Here is a 13,304-nt window from a genome sequence, read left to right as displayed (position 1 = left end):
CAGGAATGTGGTTTCAATGCAAGTCATGAAATCATATCAGCTTTAAAAAGGAAATTAAAAGTAACCCCCATCCCCAGTGAAATGATGACCACTGGTAGCTGCTGCTCCCATTGAAGTAAATTGTAAACTATCCACTGACTTCAATGGGAGTATACCCCATGGTATTAAAAGTCAGAAAATGATTGTGAATTTCTGAGTAGTCTTTGAAAATGCTTTGATCATAGTTGCAGAAAAAAATAAGAGCTAATTTCTGACAGTATGGTCTTTAAATAATAGGTCCTGAAAATTTATTTTAAAAACATTTTCTCCTTCCTTCTTTGTTCATAAGGGTTTTTTTTAGTAACAAAGTCCATGATCCTGTAAATATGTAAACACTCGCATAACTTTAATTATATGAGTGGTTCCATTTTAACTGACTATACAGATGAAACCGTGAAACTGGCTATACACAAAATACTGTCAAAAATAAACAAACTGAAAAAAGAGGTTTTTCCTGCCACAAATTACTTCCCATTTTAGTAAGCATCGGTGTTACTTGTAACTATGTAGTAAGCATTGTCTTACAGAAATGGGATAGTTCCCTTTTAGCTTTCAATTTAAAAAAGTATGATAAAATATATCAGAATCTTAACTTTAGCTGTCTGTATTTGTAAGCTGCATTCTCCATTCAAAACTGCTTTAAAAACACATTTTGAAGTCCATGTTCTTCAATGGGAGCATGATCACACGTTTTTGCTATTCAGTGAAATACAATCAGTGATCTTTTCTTGCACTCATTGTATATACTCTCGAACTGCAAGTTCTTTTAGGGTAAACACTTTTATTTGGTCTCTTTTTGCCTTGCTCTCTTCCAGTTTCTCTTGCAAGGATAGAAAGTCTTTGCCTAGTTCATATGCCAAAGTGATCATTGTCTCTAGCAATGGAACATAATACCTGTGCCCACCATGAATCTGTAGGCAAAGTAAAGCCTTCTCTCCATATTCATAGGCACTTGCTGGGTTCTCTAGGTCTTTGTGACACACAACTAAAGCACAGAGTGTAGGGACTATTAAAACAGGGCTGTGTTTGGTTAATTTTTCCTGCAGAGCAATGACTTGCACAAGTATTTCCAAAGCTTTGGTATATTGGCCTCCCCTCAGACAGCCATAAGCTTCCTCCATCTCTGGTCTTATTAAGAAGTCGATAAATTTTTTGGATCTCCGGACACATTTAATAGAATACAGAAATCCCAGATAGTCCCTGAAGGCTAATTTTCTCTCAGTGATCATTTCCTCTGTGAAGTTTCCAGTTAGGCACTTTTTGGGAAAGGTCACATCTTCTATTTCTTCATTAAAGTCCTTCAAAAGATTTTTGTGCAGTTTTTCAAAATCTGAATATCGACGCTCAATTACAGATTTGTTGCCATCAAAACTGCCTGTCTGGATGATGATGATTTTATACAACTGGCAGGGAAAAAAAAAAAAGCAAATAGCAAGAAATATTCAGTCTTGTTACATAAAACTGTAGTCTTGCTGATTGTTGACAAACATATTTTAAACTTTACTTTGGTTTTGTCTGTATTGGGATTTTGCCCTGATAGGACTGACACTGAGGCAGGTGCAAATGTAGATAAGGAAAGCCACAATTTGCACCAATGGAGTTTGTCCCTGCTTGAAAAAGCCTCCCCCAGCCCCCACTGCAAATTGCACCAATTGACACCTAATTGCGCTGATCTGCATTCTAGATGACTGTGTGCAGTACTGGTTCTGCTACATCAGTGACTAACCATCAATTGCTAGAATTAGAGCACATTCCCAATATAAACAAGGTCTTTGAGATAGGTGTCCATTAAGTCAGTAATTCCTAACCACTACTGTTTCAGATTGTTGTGACTAATACTTAGTGTTTGCATGTAGCGCTCGCATATTGGGCACCTTAGGGGCTTGATTTCAGTAAGAAGGCACTCAGCACCTTGGGGTCCTTAATCTGGTAAATTAGCAAATTGCTTGTAAAGGTTTAGAAGGAGCCCTTTAAATAATTTATGGTTCATTCATATAACTGTACTCCTTAATAACACATATGGTTACTACAAACAATCATCCATAGCAACTGAATGGATTTCCCAGGCCTAATATTGAATTTAATATATTTTTCATTGGTTATAACTGTTAGAAATATTTGCATCAGATATTACTGGGCATTATTAATGCTCTGAAGGAAGAGGAGAGAGCTGGAGGGGACATTTGGTATATGCAAAAATGAGATGGAGCAACTGCAGAGAGATTTTTTTCTAAATCATTGTCCTATTATGCAAAGCCTACCACTTTATGTAAATACTGCAAGAGTGACTGCCACCTTTCTAAAACAATCTGTTTGCTATCCAAGATCCTTCAGCAGCCTCTAGCAGAAATACTTCTTATACAATAATTCACAATTTAATAGTATTCAAGAATAAATTTCCCTGAATTTTGCACTGACCTTGATAGCAAAATGAATTTAGTAAACATCACACACACACCTCAGAGTTGCAAAACAAAATTTTGATGCTACATATTCTTCAAATAGATTTCCACCCAGGGCCTAATCCAAAACCCACTGAAGTTGAAGAAGTCTCCCATTAGGCTAGATCCTCCGCCTGTATACATCAATGTACTTCCATTGAAGTCAGTTGGGCTATGCCAATTTACACCAGCTGAATGGGTTTTGGATTGGGTCTAGACGTTACTCACATACAATCTCATCCTGTTCCCAGTGAATTAAATGGATTTAGGCCCACAGTTTGCTTAAGTCAAACTGCTCCTTTGTGGAAATGGGCATTAGATGTTACAAACCAATACTAGCATAAGAATCTCCCTCATTCTGTTATAAAATACATTCTCTGTCCTTTGATTTTAAGCCTGATAAATCATCAGTTTTAGCAAGCTTTCTGTAGCTTCCTAATGCTGAGGTGCCACTGCTCTGATCTCTTGTCATTCATTAACACTGTGACATTTTCCTATACTCTGCCTTGCTCCCTGCTGATAATAAAGGACCTACTGGTTATGCAGATTCGTAACAACATTGCAAGAGAGCAAGAAAACTGCATAGAATGTAAAATGATGATTTAAGAAGTCTGACTACCAAGGGCAGCTGAGTGAATAATTCACAACAAACAATCTGCTAGATGACTTCATCCCTTATCCCCTCTTCCCTGGTTTAGGGAATGTCCATGAGCAAAAGAGGTGGTTTCCTCTAATAAAGACATTATTCAAATTTGTGCAGCAATTTTTTTAAGGTGAAAAATCTTTAAGTAGTTAGTGAGCTTTTGGAGCTAAGTTCTACAACCCTCACACACGCTATGTGGTACCTTTATTCCTTGAGCACTTTTATTGAAATCAGTGGGACTACTCAGGAAATCAGATATTGTTCAACCTGTGCAAGGGTAACAGAACCTAACTAGAACATGTAGAGCATGTAAACCTCCTTTGAAAATATAAGGTCATACCAGGCCAGACTCTGAAACCTTTACTCACATGCTAAATAGCACCTTATTCCAAGAGGAGTCCCGCTGGGATCAGTACATCAGTACACCAGTGTGAATAATAATAATACATAGTTCTCAGCACTTTTCATCTGTTTACCTCACTTTACAGAGGAGGTAAATAGTAACCTGAGTCACAGAGTAACTCGCCCACAATCATCCAGCTAGTCAGTGGCAGAGCTGGGAATAGAACCCAGGTCTCCTGAGAGTTCAGCACAGCAAGTAAGAATATCAGAATCTGGCCCATTGGGTTGGTTTTCCCCTCTTGACATTCAAATGTTAGATGAAAGAGCAAATTGTTTACACTACTTGGAAAATGTGATTAATAAAAACATGGGGTTTTTTAGATATGATCAATAGGGGATTTTTTCCCTTACTGTTGATAAATAGATCTGAAATGTCAGAACAGTGGAAATGCATGCTCATTCACTTGCTATTGTCCCTGCCCCTCTCACTCATGCTTTAAAAAATAAATACTCTACTGCAGAACTGTGTGTGCAAGAGGATCCAGTCCAAAGCTGGTCTAGTTGTAGGAGTGGAACCTTAGGCTTTGTCTGCATATGGAAATGTGTACTTGCACCAGTGCAAACCTCCAATTATAGGTATGTTATACAGCCACAATGTGAGGCTTACACCAGTGTAGCTTTGATGTGCTTGCACCAGTATGAATTTCCTACTCTAGGTCTTGTCTTAGTCTTAGATTTTAAACTCTTTGTGGGCAGGAACTGTCTCTTTCTTTTGTTTGTACAGCGCCTGGCACATGACTGGGGGTGCTTCGTGCTACTAATACAAATAACAATAATGAAGACAAGGCCTACAAATTGCTAGCTCTGTTAATGTTTTTCCTCCCACTGATGCAGTCTTTATTATGAACTGCTTGTTGAAGGGCTTTTTTGAGGACAATATTCTGCCAACCATGCTTGCTTTAAGTACTATCTTACTCTAAGAGTAGGTACTACCCAATGTGAACAAAGGTTGCAAATAGGGTTGCCAACTTTCTAGTCACATAAAACCCAACAGTGTAGCCCCTTCCCTTCCCTGAGGCCCCTCCCCTTTCCTGCCCCTTCCCTGAGGCCCCACCCCCAACTCACTAAATTCCGCCTCCCTCGGTGGCTTGCTCTCCCCCACCCTCACTCACTTTCACTGGGCTGGGGCAGGGGGTTGGGGTGAAGGCTCTCACTGGGGGTGAGGGCTCTGGGATGGGGCCAGAAATGAGGGGCTCAGGGTGTGGGAGGGGGCTTCAGGCTGGGGCAGGGAGTTGGGGCATGGGAGGGGGTGAGGGCTCTGCCTCAGGGTGCAGGCTCTGGGGTGGGGCTGGGGATGAGGGGTTGGGGTGCAGGAGGGGGCTCCAGGCTGGGGGGGGGTGGGACCAAGGAATTGGGAGTGTGGGAGGGGGCTGCAGGTTGAGGCAGGGGGTTAGGGTACGGGGGGGGTTGAGGGCTCTGGGGTGGGGATGGGGATGAGGGGTTCCAGGTGTGGGAGGGGGCTGTGGGCTGAGGCAGGGGGTTGGTGTGCAGGAGGGGTGCAGGCTCCGGGGTAGGGCCAGGGATGGGGGGTTTGGGGTGCAGGAGGGTGCTCTGGGTTGGGGGGGGCTCAGGGCTGGGGCAGGGGTTGGGGCTCAGAATTGGGGGGTGGGCTTACCGTGGGCAGCGGCGCAGTGTGAGGGCTAAGGCAGGCTACCTGCCTATCAGGAGGCCAGGAGCCTCCAAGCACTGCTCTCACCCCCAGGAACTGCCTCCTCCCAGCTCCCACTGGCTGGGAACTGGCCAATGGGAGTGCGGAGCCAGTGCTCAGGGTGGGGGCAGCACATGGAGCCCTGTGGTCCCCCCGAGGCCCCCCACCTAGTAGCCAGACCTGCTGGCCACTTCTGGGGTGCAGTGCAGTGCCAGGACACGTAGGGACTAAGCCTGCCTTAACGGCCTAGTTGGCCATGCTGACCGGAGCTGCCAGGGTCCCTTTTTGAGCGGGTGTTCCAGTCGAAAACTGGACACCTGGTCACCCTAGTTGCAAAATTTGGCCCTGAGTGAGGCTTTCAGGTAAAGACCCATGCTGTCCAGACATCTGCAAAGTGAATGAAATTATGTTACAAATTCATTTATTAGCTTACCACATATTTAGATAAATACTGTTCTACGATTCTGGTTGATGGGATTTCAAAAAGGAGTTTGACTTGTCTACAGCGACGTTTCTCATTCCTCCAGTAGTCCTGAAGTTGCTTAGTTGTCATTGAAGAGCTGGGACTTGGGGATTTACTGGTATCTAAAACAATATGTTTAATATCTCATGTTGTAGCCAGTGCATCTGGGAAGAATATCCGTCTACATTCACCAGGAAAGTGGAAAATTGAATTTCTGATACGATTTTGCATGAGTAATGTGTATATCACTACCTTTAAGACTGATAAAGGCTAATAGGAACATCTAATTGTGAACACTGTTGCTCCGAAATTTGAAAGAAAATAAACTGATTACACAAAATTAAACTCATCCAGTCCACTGTAAAATATGAAGGCTTATTAGTAAAATCCTGATGACAACAACTTTGCCTGAAGAAAACGTGGTGAAAAAAATATCCTACAAGCATATTGCAGAGCTAGGTTGTGAATTCACTATAGGTGAACAGGCTGCACTCTCTCAGGAGTAGCCACAGGGAGGTCACGACTCACACGTGCCTCTGAGTCACACTGTTGTCTTGTTTACTTCTTGCTGGGCCAGTGCAGGGGGTGGGGAAAGGCAGGGGAGAAAGGGAAGGGGTACTATATGGCTGACTCATATCTGCAGCAAATTCTGAAACCCCCTGCACCTCGTCACGTGCTCTGGGTTGATGACTAGGGGGGTGGGGTGAAGCCAAGACTCCTTCCATACTCTGCCCTTTTTTCAGTTCCAGGTAGCCAGTGCAGGAGCAAAAAGGAAGTTCTTACTGCCCCAACTCCTTTTTGTGTACACATGGTCCAAGCTACAATCTAGACCACAGTAGTTAGGTCGTAACCAAAGCCAGAATATCATCTGTTGTAAATGTAAAAATGGGGTATAATAGGCTGGGAAGTTAACTTGCAGGGAAATTGGGACTAGATTTTAGCAATGAAAGATACTTCTCTGTCTTTGGAATCCAGTCCTGATAATTTTGCTCAGGTGAACTACGGCACAGCAGTGTGGACAACGTGGGACACCACTACAACTGCTGTTTTGTATGGGCATATCTTGACTTTCCATCACTGAAATTATTTGTCTAGACAACCTAGATCATTATGAGCAAATTATTCAGCATTGCAAACAATGGAAATGCATTACCACAAATGGATAAGAAGGAAATCACTAAACATTTATATTTTTCACATTAAAATTGTAGGTGCCCAGAAAGGCCCTTACATAGCTGGATTTATTTTAACCTGCTATTTAGGTTAAAATACCATTAAAACGAGTTTCACTTCCTCAGGGTTTGGCCCAGTCTTTCCTAAATGTATGGTTTTAAGAAAGGTGTGCTGTTCATAACAGCATTACAGAAAGAAACATGAATAGTCAGTTTTCCTTTAAATAAAACCCATACCTTTAAAAAATTACCAGTAAATGTATTTGCACAATTGACAGCATTGGAGTGCTTACCCATTGTACAAGTTCGGTGCAAAACTTCCCACACACCATACCACAGCGAGCCTTCACCCTGGCCTGAAGAGACTACCACTGGAATGGAAGTGGTCATTCACTTTTCATTCCTGTTCTCTCCTTGGTCTCTGTGCAATGTGATGGCACATTTTTGTGGTGTATGTGAGAACTAAACTGAGAGCACTAATTTATTTCATTTCGGCCACCTAAGAGTCACCAGATGGTAACTAACTTTGATCACTCCTGTGTAGCTTAGAACGGAGTAAGTTTTTGAAGAAGACTTTTGAAAGGAAAAGTTTGTGTTTCTCATAGAGAGAAAGAGAGAGAGCCTGATTTGCCGTTGCTTTACTCCTGTGTAGCTCCAAGTTCAGTAGAATGATGCCAATGTAAAACTAGAGTAATGTAGGAGTGAATTAAGTACACTGTTTGTAACTCATGAGACACATAGCACTGATAGCTCCATGAAAAATAAGTAGAATGAATGGTGGGGCCTAACCTGAGAGAGCAGCAGTTTCTGGGTTGTCATTGTTCACTTGAAATGAAATTTCAGCTTCGGTTTCATTTTGTTCTTCATCTGACTGAGCGGCTGCAGAACACGTAGATATGTCTGTTACCCACTCCCGCTGACCTCCTTCTGCGGTGTGGTGCTGGTCTCTGTCCATTGCAAAGCTGTCGCAGGAGGAATACAAAATCATGCACTTCTCATCATCAGACATATTAAGAGCTTTAAAAGTCTCCCAAAGTCTATTCTAGATAATTGTTTATTTCACTGAGTTAGGGCTTGATCTGACTCCCACTGAGATAAATAAAAAGTCAGTGGGCCGCAGCTTACAGAGCTGCGAATTCCTCAACACCTATGTGCTTTGACACAAAGTTAAAGAAACAGACATTGTATACAAATATCCATAAGGGATAGCAATAAAGGAATGCTGCAGCTGCCAGTAAGATTTCTGGTACCTACATGGTCATTTTGTCAGGAATTAAGATCAGACAGACAAAAGCAAGAATTTATGCCAAATAAAATTCTTGTGCCAAATAAAATGTGTATTTAAGGTGAAATCCTGAATCGGATGTCAATGGGATGTTTGCCGTTGGGGCCAGGCTTTCACCTCTTGTATTTTGCCTCAAAGTTTTCTGGGCTTGGCCACAGATTAGTTGTTGACGGGAACAAATTCTGGAAACCCTTAAGTGAAAGAGCCAAACTGCTGGAGAGTTTACCCCCCCCCAAGATTTAATAGTCCTAGCTGCATAGGCAATAGCTCAGGCTAGCTGACCAAATACATTGAATCACATCTGAAAGCTTAGGTATCTGGGCAAACTGCCGCCTTGCCACCACAGCAACACTGCTGGTTTTTAGCTCAGTCAGTCCATGTGAATGTTGACCTGAATTGGAAGTTACCCCTCCTGCTGCATTGGAGATGAACCCCTGAATCTGTCAATAGCTAGGCAGGTGAAATTACTAAGTTTTCTATTTATTATGTAATAGCATGTTCCTCCTGTCCCCATTGCTTGTCTGCTTCAGCTACTTGCTGAGTCTTGTCACAGTCTAGATTTGTAAACTCTCTGGGGTGGGGCTTGGGTTTTGTTTGTGTGTGTGTTTTAAACTATACGTTTGTATAGAGCTTATTATAATAGGGCCTTAGCTTCCATATGGCAGTACTGCAATACAGCTCCCTAACTGGGACCTATAGGCACTACTATAATATAAATAACTATTTATAATAGCATTGTGAAGAAAGAGTTTTAAAAACTTGTAACAACTTTGTCAATGATTGGTGTTTGATCAGTTATGTGAGATGAACTTTTTTGCTCACAGTTTGGCTAAAAAAGACGGAAAGACAAATAATATAGGTTACTTTAAAAAGTCACAGCTCCCATTCCTGCAGTAAAACAAAATATTAGTGAAAGATGTTATTAAGAGTGAACTGGTGCAGTATGTTTAGGAAGTGGGAGCTACTCAAGACTGCTTGGTTCTCACTTCTGCATCATTTAGGGATCTTTGTGTACAATCATGCAATGTTGTACTTAGAGGTGGGGGAATTCCTTCATGGCCTCACTTGCAGTCTATTGTGTCAGTAGACATTTACAAGGTTGCAAAAGCACTTACTTTAACCCCGCCCTGACAGTAAGGCGGAGCAGAATTGAAGAGAATGCAGCTTCCCCAGCTCTACTGAAAGTGCGGAGGGAGAGCTGCCTCTGCTCCCTGGCTTGGGCAAGCAGCATTCCACAAAACTCTCCCTTCTCCTTGGCAGGGACCTGATTCCAAGTCCATTGGCTTAAAAAAGGTTTGGGTCAAGCCCCTGATGCAGTGAGAGGTGCAGTCACAAAAGTGAAATACCTGCGAACTTCATGGAAACTTTTAAAAAACACCATAATAGAGGCTCAAACTAAATGTAAACCCCAAGTTAAAAACCATAGTAAGAGGACAAAAAAAAGTGCCAGCAGCGCTAAATAACAAAGTATAAAAGAAGTGGTTAGAGGCAAAAAGGCATCTTTTAAAAACTGTAAGTAAAATCCTACTGAGAAAAAAAGAAAGGAGCACAAACTCTGACAAGTCAAGTGTAAAGGTATAATTAGGCAGGTCAAACAGAATTTGAAGAGCAACTAGCCAAAGACTCAAAAACTAACAGCAATTTTTTTTTAAGTACATCAGAAGCAGGAAGCCTGCCAAACAACCAGTGGGGCCACTGGATGATTGAAATGCTAAAGGAGCACCCAAGGAAGATAAGGCCATTGTAGAGAAGCTAAATGAATTCTTTGCATTGGTCTTCACTACAGAGAGCATAAGGGAGATTCCCACAATGAAGCCATTATTTTTAAGTGATAAATCTGAGGAACTGTCCCAGATTGAGATGTCAACAGAGGAGATTTTGGAACAAATGTATAAATTAAACAGCAATAAGTCACCAGGACCAGATGGTATTCACCCAAGGGTTCTGAAGTTCAAATATGAAATTGCAGAACTACTAACTGTTGTATGTAACCTATCATTTAAATCAGCTTCTGTACCAGATGACTGGAGGATAGCTAATGTGATGCCAATTTTTTAAAAAGGCTCTAGAGAGGATCCTGGCAATTACAGGTTGGTAAGCCTGACTTCAGTACTGGGCAAACTGGTTGAAAGTATAGTAAAGAACAGAATTATCAGATACATAGATGAACATGATTTGTTGGGGAACAGTCAACACGGCTTTTGTAAAGGGAAATCATGCCTCACCAAACTATTAGAATTCTTTGAGGGGGGTCAACAAACATGGACAAGGATGATCAGGTGGATATAGTATACTTGGATTTCAGAAAACCTTTGACGAGGTCCCTCACCAAAGGCTATTAAGCAAAGTAAGCAGATAAGAGGGAAGGTCCTTTCATGGATCAGTAACTGGTTGGTTAGTAACTAAATGGCCAGTTTTCAGAATGGAGAGAGGTAAATAGTGGTGTCTCCCAGGATTCTGCATGGGGACCAGTGCTGTTCAACATATTCATAAATGATCTGAAAAAAGGGATAAACAGTGAGGTGACAAAATCTGCAGATGATACAAAATTACTCAATATAGTTAAGTCCAAAGCAAACTGAGAAGAGTTACAAAGATATCTTACAACACTGGGTGACCGGGTGACAAAATGGCAGACGAAATTCAATGTTGATAAATGCAAAGTAATGCACATTGGAAAACATAATCTCAACTATACATACAAAATGATTGGGTCTAAATTAGCTGTTATCACCCAAGAAAGAGATATTGGAGTCACTGTGAATAGTACACTGAAAACATCTGCTCAATGTACAGCGGTAATCAAAAAAGCTAACAGAATGTTAGGAACCTGTAGGAAAGGAAAGACAGAAATATCATAATGCCACTATATAAATCCATGGTATGGCCACACCTTGAACACTGCATGCAGTTCGGGTCACCCCATCTCAAAAAAGATATATTAGAATTGCAAAAGGTTCAGAGGAGGGCAACAAAAATGATTAAGGGGGTAGAACAGCTTCCATATGAGGAGAGATTGAAAAGACTGGGACTTTTCAGCTTGGAAAAGAGACAACTAAGAGGGCATATGATAGATGACTATAAAGTCATGAATGGTGTGGAGAAAGTGAATATAGAAAATTTATTTACCCCTTCACATAACACAAGAACCAGGACTCACCCAATTAATAGACAGCAGGTTTAAAACAAACAAAAGCAAGTTCTTCTTCACACAATGCAAAATCAACCTGTGGAACTCCTTGCCAACAGATGTTGTGAAGGCCAAAACTATAACAGGGTTCAAAAAATAACTAAATAAATTCATGGAGGATAGGTTCATCAATGGCTATTAGCCAAGATGGGCAGGGATGCAACCTCATGCTACGAATGTACCTAGCCTCTGATTGCCAAAAGCTGGGACTGAATGACAGGGGATGAATCACTCAACGACTGTCTGTTCTGTTCATTCCCTCTGAAGCACCTGGCATTGGCCACTGTTGGAAGACAGGATATTGGGCTAGGTGGATCAATGGTCTGATCAGTATGGCTATTCTTATGTTCTATGAATGTTTTCACTGCTCTTTCAGTCTTTGTCAACCACTGCTCATTGCACATTCAGAATAGCCAGTTATTTAATGTTCAGTTAGTCAACCAGTTTGATTTATTACATTGAAATCCCAGAGAAACAAGTTCATTTTATAGACTATATACTTGAAAAACCTTACTTTTTAAAAATGGGAATGTGACAATAAGAATCACAAAAAAGCAGATTAAATTATAAAACTTACCTTAAACACCTGTAAACTAAAAAATGGCTGATCAAATTTAAACTAGATATTCCTCCTGAGCTGCAAGTTTTGATGAGCTGCAGCAGAGTGATATTTATGTTCAAGATATAAACCTCTGAAAATATAATTGTATAATGGAAATGCTGACATGCTCATAAATATAATGGTTCTAAAGGTGCCACCCTGGTGATTAAATAGGCCCAAACTTCATTGTTCATTGTATTCAGAAGTATAGTACTACATATATATATATATATATATATATATGAAGGAATAGTCTATCATTGTAACATACAAAAATTAATCTAAATTATTTTAACTAATTATTAAACTACTATTTACCTTAACATCTAAAAGCACAATGAAGTGAAATCTGCACTATCATGCACAAAGAGAGTCTGTTGCTTTGAACAGGTTGTTCCATGGTAATATTTATACTGAAAAATACCATTCAAAGTTATTTAATTGAATGCTTATTAATATTATAAAATATAACACACAAAATACAGACCTTTGAGCTTCTGAAGAGTTTTCAAGGGTGATGAGATTGCAATGGGAGCCTTGCTTTTTATTTTCAGAACACAGAAAAACATGTCTGTTGTCTTGCAGCAGACAAGTTCTTTATTTTTACAAAAAGGAAGGAGGAAGTCTTGCTTAAATCTGACTTCCTCATTCAGCTGGTTTGTTGCTTTAGTGGGTGGTTACCTCAAAATGAAAATGGCTATCTGCCTTAAGTCGTTTTTCATATAGTTTACAAGCAGGATAAACCTAATCCCGTTCCCATTGTTATACTCTTTTTAAAAATTTTTTTTTTAACAACACTGCAAGTTACAGATAATGCCAACTTTAACTTGGATTGTCTTGGTTTCTGTCACAAGTCTAACTCTTTTAAAGTTAGATGGGTATGTATTTGCTTACATTGTGAACAGACAACCATGGGTGAAATCCTTGACTTCAATGGAGACAAGATTTTTTCACTCATGATGATAATATACAGCTATATGAGAATTTCAAATTTTAAATCTGCCAGTTTATGTGTAGCCATATTATTTTATGGTTCTCAAGGGTCTGAATACTCTTTGGTCTTGCTAAAGGAAAGTGGCAAAGAATCTCTTTCAGCATTTTAAGACCTATGTGCTCAGTTATTTCAAGAGAAGGAACTCCAAATATAATACCCTGCAGAAATATAAGCACATTGTTATTACCAGCATTGTTCATTGACTCTAAAAATAATTTTTCAAACTTTGACTTGATTACTAAAACCTGTCAAAATGATCATTAGCAATCTCATAAAATTAACAACAATAAAATTGGCATATCAATGAAACTCTGAATATCAACAGAATAAATATGTAATAATATGTCTCTTTATATCCCCAGTTTCATTTAAATAATCAAATGAAGCATGAGAAATGAATTTAAGAGCACAAAAATAGATTATACA

At 40.3% G+C, this 13,304-nt stretch overlaps 1 protein-coding gene across 1 annotated transcript; it reads right to left on the bottom strand.

The window, feature by feature from the left end:
• Positions 1 to 501: 501 nt before the first annotated feature.
• On the bottom strand, positions 502 to 12,474 carry SNX20 (sorting nexin 20). The gene is made up of 4 exons (XM_084644264.1): positions 12,372 to 12,474; positions 7,598 to 7,770; positions 5,607 to 5,758; positions 502 to 1,442 (listed from the first exon to the last, which is right to left on the bottom strand). Exons 2-4 carry the CDS (start codon positions 7,761 to 7,763, stop codon positions 774 to 776), a joined length of 987 nt encoding a protein of 328 aa, XP_084500390.1. The 5' UTR covers positions 7,764 to 7,770; positions 12,372 to 12,474; the 3' UTR covers positions 502 to 773.
• Between the last annotated feature and the right edge of the window lie 830 nt (positions 12,475 to 13,304).

The sequence above is a fragment of the Lepidochelys olivacea genome (assembly GCF_965140295.1).
Source record: "Lepidochelys olivacea isolate rLepOli2 genome assembly, chromosome: 12".
NCBI classification, from domain to species: domain Eukaryota; kingdom Metazoa; phylum Chordata; order Testudines; family Cheloniidae; genus Lepidochelys; species Lepidochelys olivacea.
Note: the sequence above shows the minus strand (reverse complement) of the source record. Positions and strands in the feature narration are given on the sequence as shown.

Coding starts and splice junctions, on each gene's coding strand:
- SNX20 (XM_084644264.1), bottom strand. CDS start 7,763: ATGGACAGAGACCAGCACCACACCGCAGAAGGAGGTCAGCGGGAGTGG. Junction 5,759..7,597: donor AGAAACTGCTGCTCTCTCAG/GTTAGGCCCCAC, acceptor ATATTGTTTTAG/ATACCAGTAAATCCCCAAGT. Junction 1,443..5,606: donor AGTATTTATCTAAATATGTG/GTAAGCTAATAA, acceptor TTTCCCTGCCAG/TTGTATAAAATCATCATCAT.